General features: G+C 63.0%; 1 protein-coding gene across 5 annotated transcripts in view; it reads right to left on the bottom strand.

Moving 5' to 3' along the window:
* Positions 1 to 24,260, bottom strand: part of ABR (ABR activator of RhoGEF and GTPase) — a 38,939-nt gene that overhangs the window by 9,002 nt on the left and 5,677 nt on the right. Inside the window, exons 1-16 of one of the 5 annotated variants that reach the window (XM_065852837.2) lie at positions 20,896 to 21,176; positions 16,213 to 16,397; positions 11,117 to 11,221; positions 10,286 to 10,471; positions 9,482 to 9,589; positions 8,687 to 8,747; positions 6,891 to 6,943; positions 6,538 to 6,678; positions 6,075 to 6,196; positions 5,791 to 5,956; positions 5,545 to 5,667; positions 5,393 to 5,468; positions 5,142 to 5,246; positions 4,557 to 4,631; positions 4,330 to 4,427; positions 4,092 to 4,223 (exon numbers count right to left, since the gene is read on the bottom strand). In XM_065852837.2, the coding sequence (XP_065708909.1) occupies positions 4,092 to 4,223; positions 4,330 to 4,427; positions 4,557 to 4,631; positions 5,142 to 5,246; positions 5,393 to 5,468; positions 5,545 to 5,667; positions 5,791 to 5,956; positions 6,075 to 6,196; positions 6,538 to 6,678; positions 6,891 to 6,943; positions 8,687 to 8,747; positions 9,482 to 9,589; positions 10,286 to 10,471; positions 11,117 to 11,221; positions 16,213 to 16,397; positions 20,896 to 20,956 (1,797 nt within the window). In that variant the 5' untranslated portion in view covers positions 20,957 to 21,176. Of the gene's footprint in view, positions 1 to 883; positions 1,219 to 4,091; positions 4,224 to 4,329; positions 4,428 to 4,556; positions 4,632 to 5,141; positions 5,247 to 5,392; positions 5,469 to 5,544; positions 5,668 to 5,790; positions 5,957 to 6,074; positions 6,197 to 6,537; positions 6,679 to 6,890; positions 6,944 to 8,325; positions 8,604 to 8,686; positions 8,748 to 9,481; positions 9,590 to 10,285; positions 10,472 to 11,116; positions 11,222 to 13,016; positions 13,515 to 16,212; positions 16,398 to 20,895; positions 21,177 to 24,260 lie in introns of those variants that run through there. The other 4 variants (XM_065852835.2, XM_065852839.2, XM_065852840.2 and 1 more) reach the window with 4 other exon arrangements.

Genomic DNA, 24,260 nt, shown 5'->3' with positions numbered 1-24,260 from the left:
GCCGGTGGCTGCGGTGGGGACCCATGGGGCTGGGAAATGAAACCCCCTCATGTTTTGACCCAGCAACAGCCAGCGGCAGCCGCCGGGCAGCCTCCCCGCGCAGCCCTCGCTGCCCTTTAATCCCCTCTGCGGGAGCGGCGGCGGCGACACAGAATCGAGGTTAATGCCGCTGCGTCACAGGCAGCCCCGCTGCCGAGCAAACCTCGCTGCTGCCAAACTGAACCGCCGAGCGCCCAGGCAACTCCTGCCTGTGGCCACAGCCGATCCGCAAGCCAGCAGCACCCTGCAAAGGGGGACCCACCAAGGGAAACCCCCAGAGCCCCCCACGAGATCCTGAGGACTCTGGAACAATCTGTCACCTCTGTCGCCCACCCCTGCCCTTCATTCTCCCCCAAAGCACCAGGTGATGTGGCTGCAACACGGCTACGAGCTCAGGGAAACCTGGATGGACCCAGCGTGGGGGGCTGCAGACCAAGCAGCACCCCAGTGAGAGGGGGTGTGCAGGCACCGCATCGCTGCATCCTGGATGAGCCACAGAGCTGGGCAAGAGGGGGTTCCCTCCCCTCCCTCTGCAGGGGACCCCCCAGTGCACAGAGCGAGAGGGAAGAAGAGAAACGAGCACCCCACAGGCTGTCAACTGCTTCTATGAGCTCCCAAGGCACCCAAACAACCCCCCTGCTCTGCGCACTGACTCCACAGCCCTCTCATCGCAAGCAACACAATCCACCCATATCAGAGCCCTCTGCACCCCACAAAGCCACCAGCCAAAAAGCCACATGCACAGCAGAGCCCAGTGACATGGCAAAGGTGTCCCAAAGGCCACTTGGTGCCTGTCACTGCCCTCCCCCAAGCCATTCCCCCCCACATGCACCCCAAGAGGCACCTTCTGCCGGAGCAGCTTGCTGCGCACCCTGCCCCAGAGACGGGCGCCCGTGTTGGGGGGACGCTTCCCCTCCGACTCCTCCACGCCACGCTCCGACCGCTCGCCCACGGGACCAGGGCTGCCGTCTGGCTGCACCAGCACCTCCGTCATCGCAACCACGAACGCTTCAGCTCCAGGGAGGCGAGACCAGGGTCCGTGGGGGTGGCTGGGGCTGGGTTAGGACAGCACCCGCATCTCATCTGCTCCGGGTGGGAGGTCAGCGGTGGCCGGGGGGTCAGGGGCCGGCGAGGGGAACCCAGCTGGGCTGGCGGGGAGGCGAGCAGGCAGGGCTCATCTTCAGGGTGTGAGCCAGGCTGGCGAGAGGCAGCTCGGCAGCCCCAAAAGCCTCCCTCCCCCTGCGAGGAAGTGACTCAAAGGCAGCCCCCCCTCCCCGGCGGCCCTCACGCGTTTAACTCTCGCCCTGCCGCCCGCTGCTGCCGCTTGGGAAGGCTGGAGGGGCTGCCTGGCCTCCCCACCTCTGTTATCCGCTATCCACCGTTATCCGCTTCCCTGCGCCATCAGCAGCCGCGGCCCCCAGAGGCATCGCTGCTGTCGGCCGCAGCACCCCCGGCTCCATGGAGGAGCCAGGCTGGCCCTCCTGGCCTCAGCTACTGGCACAGGGATGGGACTTTTGGGGTCTCCTGTCAGGCCTAGGGACAGGAAGGGACACCCCATATCCCCCTCAGCCTGTCCTGGCCCTTGTCAGCCCCACTGCCAGGGGGTGATGTGGTGGGGCAGGGGGAGGAGGTGCAGGCAGTGCAGGGAAGGGTCCCTGCCTGCCTACCTCCCGCTTCTGACAGGCAGGGACATGGCGAGGTGCCAGTTTGGGGGGTACTGCTCCCCCATCCAGCCCGCAGCAGCCTCGAGTCCATGTGGGTCACCCTGTGGGTCCCTGCAGGTCTAGGGAGCCCCAGCAACACAAATCTCCTTTCCAGAGTCTCCGCCAGCCCAGCATTGAGGGGGTCAGACAGACAGACAGACGGGCAGCTCTTGCCTGCGGGTATGGCAGGCACCGTGCCCATGAAAACACAGGCTCTACTTCAACTGTCACATCCCCCACGTGCATCAAGCAGGGGCCAAGGAAGGGGCTGCTCATCCAGCCCCATCACCCCAAGACCCCCTTCATCACCCGCTTTCCATTTCCCCACCCACACCAGGGCACGGGGGCCAGATCCAGCCTCTCCCCTCCGTAGTGTGGGCACAAGCACTCACAGCCTGCTCTGCCCACCCCCAGCATCTGTCTGCCACCCGCCACAGCTCATGGCACCCGGGCCAGCACTCACTGGACACAGACTGGTGCGAGGCAGCCCAGCTGCTGGGAGCGACTGGGACATCTCAGAGCAGGGCTGAGCCCTGCAGTGTTGGGGACACAAACCCTCCACGGGGACAAGATTCCCCCATAGCACCTCTACACACCAGGGCATGTCCCAGCCTTGGAAACCGCACGCAAAATGGGGTTAACAACAACAAAACAGGGTTAAAGCCAACCAGGAGCTGCAGCGGAACCATCCACACGCCCAGACACACCTGCCCATGGAGCAGCCAGTGGCACGGCTGGGCCCACACGGCACAGGGTGCCCCTCACTGCCAGCCACGGGGACGGGGTGTGGGGCAGGGGTCCAACACTTGCCACGCCGCCGACCCCTTAGAGCTCATTGCCAGGATGCTCAAGAGGACGGTGCCAACACCAGCCCCTCCATGGACCCAGCCACGTCCTCTGTGCCAGCAGGACACTATTCCCACTCGTGACACCTCCACAGCCTCAAAGGCCCTGATTGCTCCCTGCAGAGGGGTTGCAACGTCCCCATTACACGCTGCCCCTCTGCCACTGGGGCATGACACCACTACGCTGCTTTGGTGGCCAACAGCAGCTCATGGTGAGCCCAGGGACTGGCTGGGGTAAGGACCATTCAGGGCAGCATCTCTGCCTGAACAGCTCAAGGCAAAGGGGCAGTGCTGGAGCTTGGCACAGCCCACAGCCCCACAGGCAGCACTGCCCATAACCATGCTGCCCCATCCCTGCCCCTGTCACCCACTCCGATCCTGGGGCAGGGGCTGAGCTGTGGCTCTGGGTGACAGCAGGACAGCCCCAACCCTCACACTGCTCCGTCCAGCCAGGTCTCCCTTGTGATAAGCGGCCCCAGGGCCTTCTGTCTTTTCATTTCTTCCCGCACAACTTTCGCATGGTGGGGACGAACTGTGCTGTCCCCGTCCCGACCCCTGCAACCCTCAGCTGACTCATGTTTGTTGACCCAGGCTATTTCCGAGAGTGCAGCTGGGCTGATCCCTGTGGGGCGCTGAGCCCCTTCCCTGCCCAAGCCCTCCCTCTTGGCCCAGTGCCACCCCTGCACCGCTGTACCCATGGGGAGAGGGTAACAGACAGGTGATGTGGGGTATGAACAAGCCACTGGCAAAGCCAAGCCTCCGTCTTCCATCCTGTGCCTGGTGTGGTGACGTCCTCCTGCAGTGTCCCCTCCCCAGCAGCATTTCCCTGCTGCTCCTTGCTCCCCCGGGACCTGCCCGCAGTCACTTTCCCACGGAGCAGGCGGCTGCATTGGGCCCTTTGAAGTGGCCTCGGGTCAAGGGCTGTGTCCCAGGCGTGACGCTGTCCCCAGCACAGCTGGGAAGGCAGCCAGACTGGGGGTCCCCACCAGCAAGACACAGGGGCATGCCCATCCTGAACTGTCCCTGCTGCCCTGGGCCTCCCTGCAGCCTGGCCCAAGGCAGGTGCTAGGGCGGATACAGGGTCTGGGGGCTGCCTGGGCTCCCCCCACACACCTCTGGGAGCATCTCAGGGCAGCCCAGGCCTCCATCCTCCCTGCCTGGCAACCACCAATCAGAGGTGGCTCAGCCGTTGCCCTGGAAACCCCCGTTGCCATAACAGCAGCTGATGGAGGCACAGGGGAGGCAGATGGTGGCAGAGGGGGACAGCTGCGGCTGGCAAGGAGGGATGGGGGGCTGCATGCTCAGAGCCCTCTTGGGCAGATGTCAAGCCCCTCCTTGCACCTTGCACTGCCAGAAACCCCGAGCTGCGATCCCTGTACCCAGCTCCTGAGAGCAGCATCTCCCATCCCAGGCATCACTCCAGGGCAAGCCCTCCCAGCCCAGGCACCTGCCCCCAGGAGGTCCGGCATTGGGTGAGAAGATGCTCAAGAGCCCCAGCACCTACCTGGATCTGCCCCTTGCCCATGATCTTGTCCACAATTTCGTTGTTGTCCTTGTTGAGCTTGGTCTTGTCGTAGCACTTCTCGTAGCAGAGGATGCGCAGCGACTGGGAGCCCTCCAGCTCGATCTCGAACTCCTGGAGTGCAGAGCGAGGGAGGCTCAGCCCTAGAGCAGCTCCAAATCTGGGACTGGAAGGGCAAGTGGGGGCACAGTCCCATCTCTGCATCCCACCTTCTTCTCACCTCATTCCACTGCGGTTCGGTGGTGTCCCGAAAAACTCTGGTCTTGGCTTTGCTGACAAAGTAGCCAAAGGAGTCCACCTCCAGTGTGCAGTAAAGGTCTGGGAGAGCAAACACCATTCAGCACACAAGGAACATCCCCACTGGCTCCCAAGGGATAACTGGGGACAGAGCGAGGCCACATGCTGGACCTCAGCTCCCACCGAGCAAGGGTGGGCACCCCAACTTACTGGCAGACTGCTTGAAGCCCTTGGCGGAGTGGACGATGACATGCAGGAACCCGTAGAGCCCAGGGGACTCGTCATCTGCAGTGGGGAGAGCAGAGGCTGACGTCAGGGACCAGTGGCCACCTCCCGTGCCCCGGGGCCAGTGTGCAGGCTGGCTGTCCCCAGGGCTCGAACACAGTGAGCGCTAGGTACTTGTGGTGACTACCTCAATGTCCCATGCCCCTCAGAGGGTCATCCCTAAGGTCTGGAAGAGGACATGTACCCCCTGCTACCGATCATCCCTGCATCCCTCCGAGCTCTCCAGCTCTCTGGCCTCAGGAGGGCTGGCTGGGTCTCACCCTGAGGACATTCTGGTCGTGCCCAGCCCCGTGGGGGTGCTGGAGACACCCCAAAAGCAGCCCCATGTTGCAGCCGGGATTGCTCTGCCTGGGAGCCCAACTCTGCTCCGGCAGTGCCACCTGGTGGGAAGCTGTCCCCTTCACAGCCAGGGTCCCCAAGCAGGGACTCTGCTCCAGCCAAGGGACCCCACAGCTCCCCCTGGCATCATCCAGAGGCAAAGAGGGACCCGCCAGCCCAGCAGACACTCACCGTCCTTATTGCTGGTGACCGGGATGTTGTGGACGGTGCGTAGCTTGAAGCAGGATCCCGTGAGCACCTGCAGCTCCACCGAGCTCAGGACGAAGGCCTGGAGGTCTGGGAGGGGACAGGAGAGCAGCTTCAGAGGGACACAGCCATTGCTGGCCCAGGGACCCAGCAGGCTGCAATCCCGCGGGACCTCCTCACGGTCCCTGGGAGGAGACAGGATCCCTGCTGAGGGGGCCTCAGCAGCCCAGAATTACCCTTTTTCTGCAGTTTCTGAATGGCTTCCCTCCACTCGGACCTCTCGTAGTCAGATGACAGCAAGAAGAGGTAGCTCTGCAAGAGAGGGCGATGCGGCAGCTGTGTGCAGGCAGGGCTGAGCCCCCCAGCGCCCCCAGCCCTCCCTCCTCACCTTCCCATTGCGATTGTGGATGCGGAAGGGGATGGCAGGTGAGTTGAGGAGCAGCCAGAATTCATTCTCAAACATCTTCTTCTTAAGGCGCTCAATGGCCCGGCTCTGTCCCTTGTTGGCTTTCTGCAGAAAGTGAGCAGAAAGGAGTTTTCGCAGGTGTCTCCAGCCCACACACGTCCCATCCCTGACCCCAGAGGACAGCAGCAAGTCTCATGCCCTCCCCGACCACCCGCACCTTCCTCTCACCTCCTTCTGCACCTCGCTCTTGATGGCCGAGATCTTCATCTTCATGTCCTCCAGCTCATGGTCAGGGATGACGTGGACCTGTGGGCAGTGCTCCGACTCCTCTGGCGAGGGGAACACCAGGTCGGCCAGGGGCACGTACCACTTGCAGTCGTACTGCTGGTGCTTCCTGCGGCAGGGATGCAGGCGTTGAGTGATGCCTGACCCCCTCCCAGCACATCCTCCTGTCTGCTGGAGGACAGGGGGTTGTGACACATTCCCCTCCCCATGCCCAGTATCCTCCTTACCCCACCGCCGTCTTCTTCAACTTGGCGCAGAGCAGCACGTCAGTGAAGAGGAAGACGTGCCGCAGCTTCCGCGAGCCCTCCGACAGCTCCACCAAGAAGCCATCCTTGACAAGCTGCCGGGTCTGTGGGGCAGCACGGTTGGTGTGAAAGCGGGCAGGGAGCAAAGGCCACCAAAACGCAGGGGATGGATGCTCCCGTCCCTCTCCATGGCTTGGCCACCAGCAATATAGGAATATCCATCTCTTCTGGGTGCTATTTTGAGTCCCATATGCTCAGTAGGGTGCCAGCAAGCAGCAAAGACCAGGTACAGCCCTAACCTTGCACCCAGGACTGTGTCTGGAGGAAACCCTCCATCTCTTGGCCAAACACCATGATGCTCCTCAGAGTGGAGACACCAGCCAGGAGCTGGCCGAGGGCTCAGCCCTCTCCCTGTGCCCAGGCACTGCCCACCCCGCTGGCTCACCTCCCCCTTGGGGGTGGTGACTGCTGTCCTCCGGGGATCAATGTCCTCATTGATGCTGGAGAGGAAGTTCTGTGAGATGCGGAGGGCGTCCTGGAGCAGTGGGTAGTCAGGGTGGTCGGCTGGGGTGTGCTTGAGGAGGTCCTGGAAGGGAATGGGGTGGGTGAGTGGCCCAAGGGCACTGATCTTGCTGCAGCACCCACCAAGGGACCCCCCAGCAGTGCTCCCCACAGCCGTGGGTCCCCAGGAGTAATGTGGCACAGCTGCAGCCCCCCACCGAGCGAGGCCAACCTAGCCCTGGCACCCAAGGGAGCACAGCCCACTGCCCCCCACCCCAGGACTGGCGTCACACTCACATGCAGGACGAGGGTGCTTCGCGTCACCCGGTCAATGGGTTTGTACAGCAGTGCTGTGGGGAAGAGAGGAGACGTCAGTAGCCACCCACCACTGTGGCTTGGCCCCTCTCCCAACCATGAGAGCCAGCACTGCACCCTGCAGGGACAAGGAGGGGAGAGCAGACACACAGAGAGCCTCCAGGTCTGCACAGAGCCCCTGGGCAAGTGTCCAGGGTCTGTTCCACATGGAGACGGCGATGGCTGGACCATCACATCGCTGCCCAGAGGTGTCAGGGCAAGAGGTGGCAAGAGAAACCACAGCCCGGCTGGAGCCCAGGGTGAGGGCAGAGCTCAGTGCTGGCAGCTGCCTAATGCCTGCCTTGTTTGATTTTGGGGCTGTGCCCGAGGAGCTTCACCAGCAGCCTCGGCACCCACAGGGTCCCCATTGGGGTGACAAGCCTGAAAAACTGCCACATGGCACTTCCCACATGGCACTTTCCAAGTGGCCATCCCCTCCAGTCATGACCCCATGCCAGACCTGTCTGTTCCTGCCCTGAAACAAGACATGATGGGGACACAGACCCAGCCACCATGTCTTGCCCCACTCTGCTGTCACAGATCACGGGTGGCAAAGCTGAAGGGACCGTCACAAACACGGCTCTGCCCTGACTGCCACCAGCTCCAGAACATCCCCACCAGGACTGTGTCAGTGCGTCCCCTCAGGGTGAAGGACTTCCAGGGGGTGACAAACCCCCCAGGGCTCGGCACAGGCACTGGCACTACCAGCTCGCCGTGCGGTGGCTGTGGAGAGCAAGAGCCACTCATCACCCCCAGCAGCCAGCAGCTTTTTCAGTTTCCCTTTTGGCTCAGTGGAAGGTCCCATCCCTGCCTGCCCTCGCCAGGCTCTGCCACCCCATGAAACACCCCATATCCCCCTGCCCCAGCGAGCCCGGGGTGCAAGGGGAACCCAGCTTGCCCCAGCAGCAGCAAAACCCCCACCTACGGAGACCCCAGGGGCCAAAGCATCATCCCAACACTGCTGCCCCGGGCACTGCAGCACGGGGGCAGGCAGCAGCAGGCAGGGACAGCCGGTGCTGCCGACAGACGGACATTCCAGCCCCACCACACTCACAGCCTCTGGCCAGCAAATGCGGACCCCTCCCCATCGCCATCCCCGCGGCACAGCCCAGGCAGAGGGGTGTCCCCCTGCCCATTCCAGCCCATTGCTGTCCCGCCACCAGCACAAGTCCCTGCCCAGCAGGAAAAGCAAACGCGTGGCCACATGTGCTGGAGCCAAGATGATTCAATAGAGCCTGGAACAAAGACGCTCCCAACTTCAAGCTGCAGAGCACGACGCAGCCTCCAACCCCCAGCAAGGACAGCCAGCCCCGGACCAGTGCCCCACAGCATCGCTCCCGACCAGCACCCGAATTCAGAGCCACACCCCCCACCTCACCATAGGTGCAGTTACAGCAGAGACGGACGACGATGAGAATTTCCATGGCAGCCCCGTCTCCGCGCAGCCATCTCTGCCGCCCCGCGGCAGCTCAGCCTGGCTGCAGCACAGCATCGGCATCGGCCCCTCAACACGGCTCCCGGCACAGCCGGCGGGCGGGGAGGAGGGGGTGGGCAGGGGGTGGGGGGCTGCTGCAAGCCCCCAGCATCCTAGAGAGCTGCAGTCACCCCCCTCCTCCTTGGCTCCGCACACAGGAATGCAAAGGGCTCTGCTCGCAAGTGCCGCTCAATAATTCATCCGCGCCGGTCCCGCGCACAGACAAAAGGCTGCGTCCCCCACCCCACGCCTGCGCCCGCCATACCCTCCATGGTGACGGACGTGTGGCTCTCCTTGGAGTCCTTGGGACCCTTCACCTTCAGCTCCTAGGGAGGGAAAGGTCTATCAGAGCAGCCCATGGCAGGACAGGGGGGGGGGAAGGTCATTGCTCAAGGTCATGGGGTCCTCCCCCACCCTTCCTGCACTCTGATATCTCCCCCCAGCCGCAGCCCAGCCAGGTTGGAGGCCACACACGGGTGCTGGGGTGGAGGCTGCACAGGCTGCTGCCTGGCTGGGAGCAGCTCCAGCTGTACCCAGCGGCCGGGATGCAGTAGATCTGTGGGGCACCCTGGAGCAGGACCCCCAGCCCCACAGCAGCCCTGGGAGGCTGCTGGTCCCATCGAGCTGAACAGCCTGCACTGCGGGGGGGCACAGGGAGCCTGGTTGTAGCCACTGAGGTCCCCATTTCTATAAGGGAGCCAAACCTGGAGATGCAGCCAGCAGGAGATGAGCCACAGGTACCCAGCACCCAGACTCACTGGATGGGGTGTGTGGGTGCAGGCTGCTCTGCACCCCAGAAATGATGGCAGTGAGGGCTGAGCCTGACCTGAGCTTACATGAGACAGCACACAAACCCCACAACACCCAGAGACTATGACCCTGCAGCACAGCTGCTGATGTCCCGCTCGGGGACAGTCCCCAAGAGTGCCCAGGGCAGGGAGAGCATCTCCACGGGGCACACATGGTTGGCTCAGCCATGGAGACGATGTTCTCTGCCCTGTGCTGGGACAGCGCAGACATGGCAGCCCTGTCCTTCCAGCACAGCCCTGTCCCAGCTTACCTCTGAGATCTTCTGGAACTGGTAGTTGCTCTGGCTGCACTTCTCCGCGGTCTCCAGTGCAATTTTGTAGTTATCCACAAACGCCTTGTAGACCCCTAGCTGGCTGGCCTGCAGGGACCGGGGGTTAGCCAGGCACCCACTGGGATGCTGAAGCCCCCCCCACAGCACAGGGGACCAGGCAGCTGCCAAGATGACAGGGGCAGGATGCTGGGGCTCCTGCCCAGCCCTGTGACCCCACAACCTCCAGAATCCAGCAGAGAGCCAAGGAGTGTCCAGACAACAAGGGCTGAAGCTACAGCCATCTCCCAACACTCTTCCACCTGCCCTCTGCTCCTCTCTTCTCCGCACGACCACGGCGCCCAGGGGCACAGCTCATGCTACCATAGCAAGTCCAAAGCAGCAGCAGGACCTGGAGCATGATCCTGAAAAGCCACCACGGCAGTGATCTCCTCCCTCTCCCCCAAGGGTCACCCATGTGCCCAGGCTCCTGCCAGCCCCGTGGCAAAGCCACACCACGCACCTCTAGCCAAATCCCTGCCACAGTTGCATCCATGACTCGCCCGCCACGGGCATCCCCACTGCAGCGAGGGGCATGGAGGTTGCACTAACTGATATCCCAGGAAAGGAGGGCTCAGGCAGGCAGCAGCGGCTGCTGCAGGGAAGGATGCAACAAGTCCCATGGCCACTGGTGAGCACATGGCAGGGCATGAGCCATGCCATGGGGCTGAGCCCCACAGCACAATGCTCCATCTCCCCAGTCCTCCTCCTCTTCCAAGCAGAGCAAGCCCCAGGGAAGGTGCGTACCAGCTTTTGGAAGAGGTGGCCCATGGTGACATTGCTGTCCCACTGCTGCACTTTTGGGCACAGGCTGTCGTAGAACTCTTTGTGGATCTCATAGATGTCCTGGATCTTGTAGAAAATCGTCTCAATCTGCTGGAGGGTGAGAACAGGCTGCGACGTAGTAGCTGTGGCCTTCAGTGGCTTCATAGGCTGCCAAAGGAGAAGGGAGAACATTGAAGATTAGGGCCGGGAGGGGAAGTGACCCCAAGACTCCTCTGGTCCCACAATGGAGCTCGTGGCAGCCTGGAGCTGCATCCGCAGGCAGCCCTGCAACCGCACCGCAGGTAGCAATGGCTGATGGCTGCCCCCGCCATGGAGCCTGGGGATGCTGGGGATGCAGGGTGTGAGCTGCCCATGATGGGTCCTGGCCAGCCGCTGGACCAAGGAGCCACTTCCAATTCATACATCCCTGCAGACTTCCCTGTCTGCGGTGGTGGTGACCCCTGTGTTGTGCAACAGCGTCTCCGCCATGAGGGCCAGTGGGTCCGCAAGAGGAACTGGAGCTATAAATACCTCCCCACCAGGGGAAGGCAAGAACAGGGATGGATGGGCCAGAGCAAGGCTGGCTCTGGCATTGCTGCTGCTGCTTTACTCCTGCCCTGGTAGTGCCCGGGCCAGACCTGACCAGGGGAGGCTGTCCAGGAAGAAATTACTCCACTCATCCATCCACCCATTCGCTCCCCCATCCAACCACCCACCTACCCACCCACTCTACCACCCACCCAACCACCCATCCATCCCTCCCTGCTGGGAGACATCCCTGGAGGGGGCGCCTGGCCTGGGGACTGTGCTCACCAACAAGAGGGCCTCCAGCTGGTTGATGTAGATCTCCTCGCTGGCCAGGAAACCGGAGAGCACCAGCTTCCGCATCTCCAGACCTTTGCCAGCATCTCGCTCGCCCTGTGCAACACAGGAAGGAGCCAGGCTGAGCCAACAAGTGGCACGGGAGGAGACTCCTCATCCCACCAACCCATCCCCAGGATCCACGCATGGGCATGCGTCCCTGCCAGCATTGGGGAAGCACGTGCCCGCTGGGTGGCACAGCCAGGCTGGAGCCATCTGGGAAGCCACGGGCTGTGCTGGCTTTGCTCCCCTCCCTGCTCCCGGCTGGCCAGCAGCCCGGCACTGCTGGCAGCACTCCAGGGTGGCGTGCGGCACGGCAGGACTCTCCCAGGGCAGAGTCCAGAGGCGCCCGGTGAAATCATGGCTGGCGGCGACGGTGCTGCCACGTGATCCAGCACCACCCTTTTCCCCAGCTGAAGCTTTCCCAGGGAAGTGCCACCCCAGAGGTCCAAGTGCCACCCCAGCGGTCCCTGCCCGGTGGCACTGGGGCAGGTCCGGGGCTGTGTGGGGGCACTCCGGCTGCTGACAGCTCAGTCCATGCCCGGGTCTGCTGCAGCACTGGAGCTCCGGTGGCATGGCCCTCGTGGCAGGGAGATGGGTGATGCATGGCTGAGCTTGGGGGCTCTGGGACCCACCAGTGAGGCTCTGCCAGCACCCAAGCATGGGCACCCCAGCCCCAGGACCACCTTGAACACCTGGTGTGCCTTGGCCTCCCCACTTACGAAAAAAAAACACAAAAAAATCACACTCAGCAGCTAGGCTTTGCCACCCAGACCAGGACCAAACAAAGCCATGAGGACATCAATTGCTTTGGGCAATAAGCCCCTCACGACAGTTTGCAGGTCCTGCCTCACCACTGCTGACCCCACCAGCCCTGGACATTGTGTCTGGCAGCTGCAAACACCCAGGGGTGCAGGGCCATGGGGTGGGCATGGCCACAGGTCAGTATCTCCCCATCCCACCATGGTGTCTGCCAGCCAGCTCTGCCAACCGAGGTGCCCACCCTGGGGCTCCCCACCAGGCTGCACCTGGCCAGGCCATGGTGACCAGCATGGCAGGGGGGTGCACGGGGTGGGGAAGCAGTTTTGTGCACTGGGAGCTTGCGGGCTTTTTGCCACCAATTAGTCACGGGCTCTTCCTGCTTCCCCCAGCCCGGGCCCTGCGCAGGAGCTGGGGAGATAAGGGCCTGTCTGTGCCCACAGCGACCCACAGGGACGATGCCAGCTGGATCCCTGGGACCCAGAGGAGCAACCCTAAAGAAGGGTTTGGTGACCACCCCATGCAGGAGACCCCAGGGAGAGCGAGGCCAGAGCCCTTCTCCAGCCCTGTGCCAGCACCCGGGAGGACCCAGGGACCCCCAGTCAGGTGGGTGAGAGAAGAGTGCTGGGCTGTGCCTGCCAGCACAGGGGTTCCCCATGGCTGCTCCCCAGCACTGGGGTTGCTGGTGGCCATGCAGTGGGACAGTGGCAGAGAGTGGTTCAACCCCTTCCTGAGCATCCGGCACCAGCTCTGCTGAGCCACACACCTCCCCCACAGCAACAAGTTTGGTCCCCACTTCCCCGCAGGAGGAAAGCCGGGTGCTCACCGCAGGCACTCACTGAGCCCTCTGCACCCAATGGCTGGTGCAGCCCTGTCCCGCGTCCCCTGCCACAGGCGGTCCCAGGGGGGCAGTGGGGCTGCAGTGATGTTGCAGTGATGCTCCTGCTGCCCCCTCGGCTCTGCCCCCCAACAGCATCCACCACACCAAGCCAGAAGCTACTTCAAGACCCAAGTGTCATCAGCACCAGCAAGACACCCCTCGTTGCCCCCCACCCACCGCCCACCATGGGAGTGGGGTGCCCCTGCCGCCCACCTTCTCGCCGGCCGAGAACGGAGACACGGGGCTGGTGGGGGTTCCTGGCTCTGAGTCATCTTCATCCTCCAGCACTTTATCGAGGTACCCTATGGCCTCCTCTTCCTCCTCCATGGCCGGCTGGGCAGTGGGGGACAGAGGGGACCCCACAAGGCTCCAGGTGAGGGGCTCACACAGCCAAGCTGGCCTGGCCTGACTCAGCCCTGGCCGTCGGCCACCACCGTGGGATGAAAGGAGCCATTATGGGATCTCCGGTGCTCCCGCCTGTCCCAGCTCCGGCCCTCGGCCCCAGCGTCCCGCCTGCAGAACCAGGCGCTCCCGGGGTGGCGGCACAACCGCCTTCGAGCGGCGGCAGCGACAACTCCGGGGTCACCAGCGGCGGGACAAGAGGGACAGCCTGGCTCTCCCCTGGGCTCCGCTCAGCCGGGGGGGCCGCCGGTGGTGGAGGGCCGCTGCCCGCCGCCCTGCGCCCCAGCCAGCCCCGCCGCTCCGCCCTGCGCGCTCGCTACAGGAAATGCATCTCTTAGCGATGGAGGTGGGGCTGCTCCGCCGCCGGCCTGTGGTCGGGGCTGGGGCGGCAGTAGCCGCCTTCCCTGAGCAGGCTCCCCCAGCGCCGGCGGAGATGCCCGGCAAGACCCATGGGGAAGGGTCCCCTGGCCCCGCCAGACCCCTGTGCTCTCCCCCAGCAGAGCAGCCAGTGACACGGGAGCAACCGTTCTGCCTGCTGTGGCCCCCTGGCCCTCCTGTGTCCCACAGGCAGGCAGAGAGCTGGACCATGGGGACTGCCACCAGCAAGAAGTGACCTTGGAGGGCAGCAGCATCACCAGGTCCCATAAGGGGACCTGGCTCTGCACCCCGAGAAGGGTTCTGGGCCCCTCCCTGCTCCAGAGGGGACTCAGGGCAGGGTAATGCAGCTGAGACACACGCCTTCCCGCAGCATCTGCCTGTGTCCTGCAGGGACCAGCACGGGCATCTCAACATTGCCCGGGTCCAACCACAACCCCAGGGCAGCCAGGGAGTAGAGACATGAGCGCTGACATGATGCCTGCAAGCAGGCGTTGTGGTGCCTGCTGAATGGGGCAAGAACGGGCTGGAGGAGGGGACACTAACGCAAGAGCTGTTTCAGCAGTTTCCCCCTGCTCCTCGGTGGCAAAAGGGGAACCAGAGGCTGCACACGCTCTGCCCGCAGGAGCCAGCTCTCCTCCCCACGCCTGTCCAAGCCTGGGAGAAACTCCTGCTGTGAGAAGTGGGCACAGAAACAGGCACAGGGGCTTTCCAGAGCCCGTGCCCAGCCCTGTGTCCATGCCACAGCTCGACCTTTGCTAAGAGAAGCCTGTGCCAGGGCAGCAGGACCGTGCCCACCACAGCCAGGTCAACAGAGCAGGGAACGTTCCCTGCCCAAGGGAATGCCACCTGCAGTGCCAAACACAGCAGCATCCTAGCAGGGGCTGAGCCACCACCCCACACCATGACCATGGCATTCATGCTTCCCAGGCAGGAGAGGGACAGACGGGCTGAGTCTGCACCCAGCAGCAAGAAGAGATGACCCACCAGAAACCTCCTCCAGCTCCCAGGCTGGGAGGTGACACCTCCAAACGGCAGTGACACTGGTCCTGCCTGACTGGAGAAGCGCGATGGGGTGAGCCCAGCGCTCTGTGCCACCGGTCACAACAGGACCCGCACACAAGCCCATTGCTCATCACAAAGGTAAACGATGATGCTCCGCTAAGCCTTGGCACAAGCGGCTGCAGATAAAGAGATGGAGGCAGAGCTGACACTGAGCTCCAACACTTCCCAATCCTGTTAGTGCCAACTGAACCAGCTCCCAGCCCCAGCACGCTCCGCCAGCCCCAAGGGCACTGCTTTGTGAGCATCCCCCACAGTCTCCCCAAAACCTGCTTCCCCAGGGCCACCCTCTGCTGTCCCTGCCAGCCCCCTGGGACAGAGCTCATTGCCCACAGCACATCCATCGCCAAACCCCACTGCCAAACCCCGGTACTGGGGCGTCAGGCACACAGCTCGCATGGCTGTGCCCAGTGTCACACTTGGGGACAAGAGGCCCGGAGCCCAGGTGGCTTGGACCCAGCTCTGGGACAGGGTCCTTGGTGCAGGGGGGTGGCAGAGGGCCAGCAGCTCCCTCTCCCTCCCCAGGGATCACTGCTGTGCTGGGTGCCAGGAGGAGGATGCTGCGCAGCCCTGGGGAGGAAGCCACACCTCTTGCCTCCTCTGCCTCAGCATCCGGGTTAAGGGCTTAACTCTTGCCACGACAAAAACCTTCACGTTTCCCAGCCCGGCCTCCCCCCTGGCCAAACCCCAGCCCCTGGTGGGACCCCAGCAGCTACCCCAGGCCGGGCAGCAGCAGGTGCTGGAGGAGCACCCCTGGGACAAGGCGGGCGCTCCCCAAAGCAGCCCCGAGTCCTGTGCCGGGGGGTCAATGGCACCTACTGTCCTGCCAAGAGCCCACTGGTCCAGGGCACACACCAGAGACAGCAGCCCCAATGTCCTCGGTGACTGGGATGGCAGCCCAAATGCCCCCGGGGACAGGGGCTGCACTGACCCCGGGCTTTAGGAAAACTTTTATTCCGGAAAAAAATCAAGTATTTCCCTTCGGTTTCCCATCCCGCAATTCTCCAAGCACCCCTCCCGTGACACGCCCTGGATAAACCCCGAGGGTTTCCCGAGGATGCTCTTGGAAGAGCAGAGGCAGAGAAGTGGTTAAATCTAAGTTCCCCAGAAGAGGCGGGGGACAAGGTGTCCCCTCCAGCTGGCAGCTCATCACCGAGTGCCGCTAGATGGAGCCGGCAGCCCGGCAAAGTGGCTGTGCCCTGTCCCCAAGGGCTCCTCGGAGCAGGGGACCCCGGGAACCCCCGCTCCCCAGCAAACCCAGCTGGGCTCCAGCACCCAGACCCCGCTCCTTGACCAGCCCACGCAGTCCTGGCTCTGCCACCGGCCTGGCACAACGGGGCAGGGACACAACGTGTCCCACAGATATGGCACCACAACCAACAGCTGCACTGGGTGCAGCTCCTCGGAACCCAGAGAGCCACGGCCAGCAGGGACTGGGATGCCGGAGGACAAGTCCCCCAGGTCACAGCAGCACCAGAGCACTGCTGACACTGCTGACACACCGAGCTGGGCACCTGCAGCCCCAGCTTCAACCGCATGCAGCGCAGATCTCCACATCCCAAGCACCTACCCCTGTGCCAAGGCCATCGGTGGGTGTGGGCGAGACGCCATCCCCGCTCTCCTGGCCGCGGGCGCTGAGCTGAGGGGACATGGTGGGTGACTCGTCGATGTAGGGCATGGTTTCCGAGCCCTCTGGCAGCGCCTTGGGCTCCTCATTGCCCTCAGCATCGTACTCATCCGCACCATAGTTGAAGTCTGTCAGGGGAAGAGAGGGTGGTGGTGAGCATCCAGGCAGCGGCACAGCCAAGGGTCACCGCATGGCACACCACAACTGCCCCAGCCCACGGTTACCTGCGGGTGACTGACCCCATGTCCGATACCTGTGACCACGCACGGACATGGATGCTCGCACCGGCCCCATTGGCCTCAGCTACCTGCTTTCTGCCTGCCCTGGCGAGCAGGCAGGGCATCACACAGAGCATCCTCGGCCCGCAGGGCAGCCTCTGCTCGACACACTTCCCTATATTTGCATAATTAACAGCACCGAGAGGCCGTGGGCCTCATCTGCGCAGGAACAGCTGCTCTGCCAGACGCCCTGGCCGCACGCGAGCGGCTCTGCCGTGCCTGCCCGGCAGTCGCCATTCCCGTCCCATCCCCGGGGAGAGATGGAGCCAGACTGGCAGCCACAGCCACCGTCCTCCACACTTTCCCATGTCCGTCCTCCTTGGAGGGTGAGAACGGGTGCCAGGATGCCTGGGTCCGCAGCCTGGAGGACAGTGCCACCCCCCACAGAAGAAGGGGGATGGCAGCAGCCCTATGGTGGGTGGGCAGCTTGGGCCACACTGAGCAGGATGAGGCCACGGCTACACCACACCAGCACCTGTTTTTAGATGCCCCACATTGTCCCCCTCATCAGCTGTGGCCCAGAGGAAGTGATTTTGGGGAGCTGGAGCCCCGAGTGGAAGTGGGCAGGCCCCGGGGTCTGCAACGGGTCCCTGGGGCGCAGCGGGGGACCAGGGTACATCCTAACCTGTTACCATGGAAACGGCAGCGGCTCGGTGGCGGCGGGAAGAGGCGGCTGCAGCAGCCCCAAGATGCTGACAAAGGGGAGGGGGAAGGGAGCCCGGCTGCGGCAGGGGTGGCCATGGGGTGCAGCTGGCACCCCTCAGCCAGGAGGGGCCAAGACACTGTCAGAGACCCCAGTCAAAACTGGGGGCGTGGGGATGGAGCAGCTACCCCAGAGCAAACCCCACACTGCTGCCACTTTGTCCCCCCATGGCCCTGCCACCCCAGCTAAGGACTCCCCTGACTCCGGCCAACACCACTCAGCACATTAATATTGCATGTGGCTTCATACTGAGAGTGGATAAATCTTTAAATGAAAGAGTGCTGCAAAGCCTGCCAGGCTGGAGCCCTGTTAGTGCTGGTGCAAGATATGGGGGGTCCCATCGTGCATCTGGGGAGAGCCCTGACATGGGCCAGATGCACTCTGACTCTGCCAGGTCACCACAGCCCCTCTCAGATCTTGCTTCATTAGCAATTAGCAGCTAATAACCATCCCTCAGAGGCTGGGGTCCCACCCTCACCAGGCCACCACAGCCCCCATTCAGTCCAGGAGCTGACTGGGAATGAATGAGCTGGATGAGCAGAGATGGGGGAGCCCAGAGCTCTCCCTGGTTCTCAGCTTCCAGGGAAAGGGGATCCCTGGCTCTAAACTATCCTGCCTTCTCGCGGTGGGATGTCCCTTTTCCCTCCTGCCTTTGAGAGGTCCCAGCTGGGATGCCTGCAGCACAGGCCAGGAGCAAGGCAGCATTAGCACGGGTGTCCCCTCATGATGGCCACTGGGACACCTGTGCCACACAGCTCCCCTGAGCCCACCCAGCCGGGCACCATCTCCAGGCTGGGAATGGCCTGGAAAAACCCAAACTCCTCACCTAAGCACCCTTCCCCATCAGTCAGGAAGGTCTAAGGGGAAGCCAAGGCAGCAGAGAGGGGACAAAGCTGGCTGTCCCCACCAGGCACACCAACTCAGAGGACATCAGGCTTCCCCTCCACCAAGGCCAAGGTTTGCAGGTCCAGGCTTAACCACGGGGCAGTCAATGTTGTCACCCAGAGCGGCACTGAAACTGTGAGAGATCTGAGAAGCTGGGCTGGGGTGGCTTGGTGGCAAGGTAATGAAGAACACAGCTTTAATGAGGCAGCTGGGGACCCTGGGAGGTGACACCACAGCAGCACAAGGAAGAAGGCAGCACTGATGGCACGGAGGGGGAAGGGACTGGCCTGTGGGGACACAGGAACGACCTGGCCCTCACACTGCCATTGCTCCCAGTTGGAACAGACCTGCATCCCAGTCCCAGACCCAAGCTGGGGACAAGACCTCCAGACAGTGCCCCAACAGGGACCAAGGGAGCGGGACTCTGCCCTGCCCGCAGGAGGGAGGACAGAGATGTGTCCCCATGGCTCTAGCTGTGCCACTCATAGACGTGCAGTATTTACAGGGCTCTCAGCTGGGGACACCGGGCAGAATGACCCCCCGCAGCACACTCAGCAGTGAGGGAACTAAGCACCACCAAGCAGCCAGAACAGGCGAGGGGGACATTGCTGGGTGAGGGGACTTGGAGGGGCTGGCCCCTGTGTCTCCCTGCCTGTGGGGTGCTCCCGCCACCCAAGTCAGCCCAAACCAAGCACCTCCCTCCTTCCCGCACAGCTGCATTGCCCCTGCAGCCTGTTCCTGTGCCCATGCCAAAACCCAGAGCTATTTTTGCTCTCGTTTTTTAGCAGCAGTGGAAATCCTCCTGCTCCACCCCAGGCATGGAGACTGAGCGGGGGGGAGCACCCTGGCCCAGGGGAGCCACTCTGGGGGACAAGGACACCCCAGCCTGAAGTAGCCTTGTAACTCCAGCTCCCACATGCAGTCCTGTAGCCCTGAGCTGGATCTGGCCCCACAATGCACCAAGGAGGGGCACCCGTGGGATGCTGACACCCATGGGATGCTGACCCCCACCAAGGCAGGGGTCCTGGGAGCTGGCACATGGCCCCAGGAGGGTGACAGAGCCAGGAACGCATCCCCATGGGGGATTACTTTCTCCAGAAAAATAACATTTCTGCTATGTCACATCTTCCCAGATCTGACCTAGGCTAATCCCAGCATGATGGCTCCCAAGAGGGAACACGGCTACAGACAGCGGCTGGCTCCTGCCCAGCTTGGGTAGGTGATAGCACAGTCACAGCAGCTCAGGGTGGCATTTCCTTCACTTTCCAGCTGGGTGTGTGCTGCTGCCACACACCCAGCAGCACATCTGCACACCCCAATGGTCGCCTGTCCTATCCCACCAGCGGGAGAAGCCCAGCATCTGCACAGAGCCTGCAAGGTTTGGAGGAAACACCTCGGTTTCCCTGTGCACGGGTGAAAATTCACCATGACAACACGGATGCGTGAGCTGGCCTCAGACCTGCCTCCGCGGGCCTCCTCCAAAGAGCGGCTCAACACAAACAGCATCTCCTCCACACTGCCACTTTTCCCCAGCATGACGAAGGCTGGACTCTTCCTCGCATCCCCCAAAACATGAATACATCAAGCAGCCCACCCTGTGCCTCTCCCCTCCATGGTGAGGGTGGCTGGAACAGGATTCGGGATGGCAGAGCCATCGCTTTGCAGAGATGCCAAGGCTGGGAAGGGGGGTGCGGAGATTGGGGCTGGATGTGGCCTCGGGGCTCCAGTCCCAGCCAGCTACACAAGCCATGCTGGACCCCAGGGCTGCCGCTGCCTGATGCGGCCTCTGCCTGTGGGTGTTGGATGCTTTGGGCTAGAAAACTTTGGGGGACTCAGCCATCTACAATGTGTCCCCCACAACCCCCACTCCCTCCAGGGCACAGCAGATGCCAGATCTGTGCAGGGGGCACCGTGCTCCCTTCTCTGGAGCATCCCACCTTCCCACACACTCATGCCAAATCTTGCTGCCCCACAAATGCTAGGCTCTGAGCTCAACACTGCACCCCAAACCCCACTGTCGGGGTGCCCATGCAGCTCAGCACTCCCCCAAGATGAACAACAGAGACACCGTGACTGAGCCGCCCCATCCCCAAGCTGTGTCCCTGGCTCCCTTGGCTGCTGCTGAGACTGGGACCAACACAGCTCCAGGGCTTGTTCCTGCCTGCTGCCCATCCATGGGACAGGAGGGGGTCGCACCCCCTGTGCTGCTGCAGGATGCCCCTATCCACTGGCTGCCAGCCCCAGGAACCAGCACCGCGTTGCCACAGCATCCTCAGCACAGCGCCTCGGAGCTTGCTGCAAAAATCACGGCTCAGGGTGAGGAGCCTTCCCATGGCCACAGAGACAGAGGGATGGGACCTAGGGCAGAAAGCACCCACGTCCCCAAGGACCCCTGTGGGCAGAACCATGTGTCAGGCTGCTCCAGCCCCAGTGAGCCCCACAGCACCGCAGTCACAGTCACCCATCCCGCTCATGCAGCCCCCCCGGTGCAGGTAACAAGTCCCCGGAGCCTGGGGGATGCTGGATCGACTCCGGCCAGTGCTGCCCTGTCACTAGGGTGTGCGGGATGCTCAGGGAGGAGAGTGCAACCTCCTGCCAGCATCGCCTGCCCCCTGCCTGGGCTGGGCTCAGCCCAGGAGCCCTCCGGCACAGGATCCCAGGCACAGCATCCCTCCCCAGCGCGACGCAGCGTTACACAACAGGTAAGGAAAGGACCCCCCACCCTGGCCCCGCTCGGCCCCCCCAGCCCAGGGCACGTACTGCTGTAGAGGGTGTCGATCCAGGAGAGCCGCGGCAGGCCGCGGTGGCTCAGCGGCTCCATGCTCGGGAGGGCTACGCCAGCTCTCAGCCCCGCCAGCCCGCTCGCATCTCACAACAAAGGCGGCGGGCGAGGGCGGGAGGCGGGGGACGCAGGCCCAGGCGGGGGCTGGATGGGAGAGCGGGGCACGGCCGCCTGCCTGGGCACACAGCGGCTTTTCTGCCAGGGGTGCCCAGGGAAGGAGGTGCTGCCTGGCGATGGCAGCGTCCCGCCTCCCGCCCCTGCCTCGCCGGGGGGAGCCGAGCTCAGCATCCCCCCAGACGCAGCCACGCCGACCCTCTGCAGGGGTCTGGGGACTGGGGAGGAGGAGGAGGGGACAGTGGTGGCACAGGGCAACACGGCTGCCACCCCAAGACACCTCAAGGAGAGTTCGGGGAAAGGAGGAGCCCGGCTCCACCACCCTTTCCACCATGGTCTTATCCCCTTCCTATGACCCAGGGATGCTGCATCCCCTCCCCAGAAAAACCTCGCCAGCTCCTCAAACCACTACAGCTGAGGGACACAGGCTCCTCCTGGCCCTGATCCCACGGGAGGAACCAGGACCCCCAGGAGCTGCCCTGCCCCAGACAACTGGGGCTGGCAGAGCAGGGCGTGAGCAGGCAGGGGTTAAACCACCCTCCCCAGCTGCATGTAGCCAAAGGAAATATAAAGTGCCAGAGTCATCAACCTCAATATGTCAGGGCACCAGCCAAGCGTTCAAGTGCAGAGGCTGCCCTCGTTCAGCCTGTGCCGGCACCGCTGCCCCTGTCCCTGTGGTGTGGGCAGCGTCCCCTGCCCGTACCGTTGGACGCACCCCTGCGGGCTCAGCCTGAACCAGGCACCAGGGCCAGATGGGAACCGGGTAGGAGGGATAATGCTCCACCAGGCACTATGCGAAGGTAGAGCCACTGGAGCGTGAAGTGCCAGGACGCGGGTGGCACTGGCAACCGCCCCAGCTGGGAAACCTGAGGGGACCCTGCTGAGGTGCAGCCACCACCTGAACCCCGCTCCCAGGGATCACACCAGGCTCAGACACAGCTGGTACACTTTGGGAGAGCACAGCAATGCCAAGGCTGTGGCTCGGGATGGCTGGGGCACAGACACCGGGCATCCAGGGTGAGGAGCCATGGCTGCCCCTGGCACAGCTGTGCCTCCCTGGGGGGGCTGTATCCATCCCCGGTGCGGTGAGGACCCACTGCCTGCACAGGTTCTGAGTCACCAGACTCTGAGTCAGCATCACAGGGTGCAACACCCCAGCTGCCATTTCACATGGTTGCCTGCCCCACTCCTGGCTATTTTCAGGAGCCAAGCGCACCCCCCCAGCCACCCCACAGGATGCTGCTGGGCACCATCACCCCAGCACTGCCCAGTGCTGACACTCCCCTTGTCCCCACACCGTTAGTACGGGCGGTGCCAGCCCTGCCCAAGGGTGGCTGCGGTGTCACAGTGTTCGCTCCATCCTTCACAAGTCCCAATGGAGCATCCCCCTCATCCTCCACAGCCAAATCTCGTGCCCCTGGAGCACCGGGCCCTGCCGATCAGCACAGCGAGCTGCCAGGAAGGTGACAGCGGTTGGGCTGAGCACATCAGCCCTGTTCACAGCAGGAAACCGCGCTCCACTCGCACCTTGGGGAGCACCGCAGCAGCACCAGCAGCTGTAGCAGCAGCAGCAGCACAAGGTGCAGCCGCTCCCACTCTGGCACGGTACCTACAGAGCCATGGGTGCAGCAAGTGGCCCCCCAGGGTGGCCAGTTTTCCATGCACAGCTCTCTGTGTGCACATAAGGGTTTTCTCACATTTTCCCCAGCTCGACACACTCCCTGGTGGCTCCTGCCCATCACACCAGCCTCTCCACACCATCATGCAACCCCCCCCTTTGCACATCTTCCTCTTTATTGAAGGCAGCGCATGAGCTGAGCACTTGGAGGAGCCACCCATGGGCCACCAGACCCTCATGAGCCCTCCTGCAGCCAGACACCCCCCAGCATGACACCACTCAGCAGGCACGGGCAGTGCCAAGGCCCAAGAGAACCAGGCAGGCAAGTGCCCTGGAGCCCGGCTGGGCAGGTGTCCTACAAAGCCTCCCCAAGCACCCAGATGCCCAAACCGGAGCCACCCATGTGCTCCACCTGATGGGCCATATCTGGCTGCGCACACCAATCCGAGCAAATTCCTTTGCACAGCCTGGACAAAACAGCCCCACCAAACTGCTGGGCTCTATTTTTACTTCGGTTTTCATGCTTTTTTCACCTTTGGACACACAACAACAAAACTCCAAAACCTGCAAAGCAGCTGAACCTCCCACCTTTCCCCAGGGCTGGGGGGAGCACTCACCCACCCACACCCAGGTAACCACCACCCTGCAGAATCACCAAAATGGTTGGGGTTGGAAGGGATGTCTGGAGATCATCTAAGTCCAACCCACCTGCTAAAGCAGGTTCACCCGCAGTGACACAGAGAAGCCCTGGGTGAGAAGATGCTGCCAACCACATTCTCCACCCCCTCAACCGCCCCCATCATAGCTGCAGATGGGAGCATCCCTGCGGTGAGAGCCGAAAGCCAAGTCCTGCAGTTCCTCCCTGCCACTGGCCGCCCCATGCAGCCTGCCTGGTGTCTGTCTGTCTGCCTGGCATCTGCCCAGCCCCTGCTCGCCAGCCCACGCATCGCTATTTCTGGACTCTTGTGCAAGAGGCTCCTCCAGCCACAGCCACACGAGCCTCAGCGCTTGCCCAGGGCTGGGCTGGGGCTGGTGGTGACCACCTGGGACTGGGGCCACTGGTGAGCACCCTGGGCTTGTAACAACCAGAGAGCAGCTCTGGAGCCACCTGCACCTCCAACACCCGCATGGGGCAAAGGAGATGTTTTCCTGGGGGGAGAGAGGGTGGTTTGGGGGCACTACACAAATGGCAGCGTTAGACAAGGACTGAGAGAGCAGTTGAGTCCTTTGGTTGGAGCAGTGAAGCCCAGATGTCACGGAGCCGTGGTAGGGACACGGCCAGAGCTGCAGAGCCCAGAGCTACACTGGGAGACGCGGCCAAGAGCCCGGTTACGTGAGCTCCTCCCGGGCAACACCAGCAACACCCTCAGCCTCTCAAAATACCAGGGAAGGAAAGAAAGGTGGTGGCTGCTCACAGGAAAAAGCCTCTAATATCAGATTAAGGCCTGGTCTAGCTATCGCAGTGCATCTCTCTTCTGAGAGGGATGAGATCGCAGCCCTAACTCTCAGCTCTGTCAAGACGGCTCGGTCAGGTTTGCTTCCTACTGCAGGACTTGCAAAGGAGAAGGAAAAGGTGTTGGTTCATAGCATCGGAACAAAAACCGCCCATGG

The sequence above is a fragment of the Patagioenas fasciata genome, chromosome 19 (assembly GCF_037038585.1).
Source record: "Patagioenas fasciata isolate bPatFas1 chromosome 19, bPatFas1.hap1, whole genome shotgun sequence".
Classification (NCBI taxonomy): Eukaryota; Metazoa; Chordata; class Aves; order Columbiformes; family Columbidae; genus Patagioenas; species Patagioenas fasciata.
This window is presented reverse-complemented; position numbering and strand designations above follow the sequence as displayed.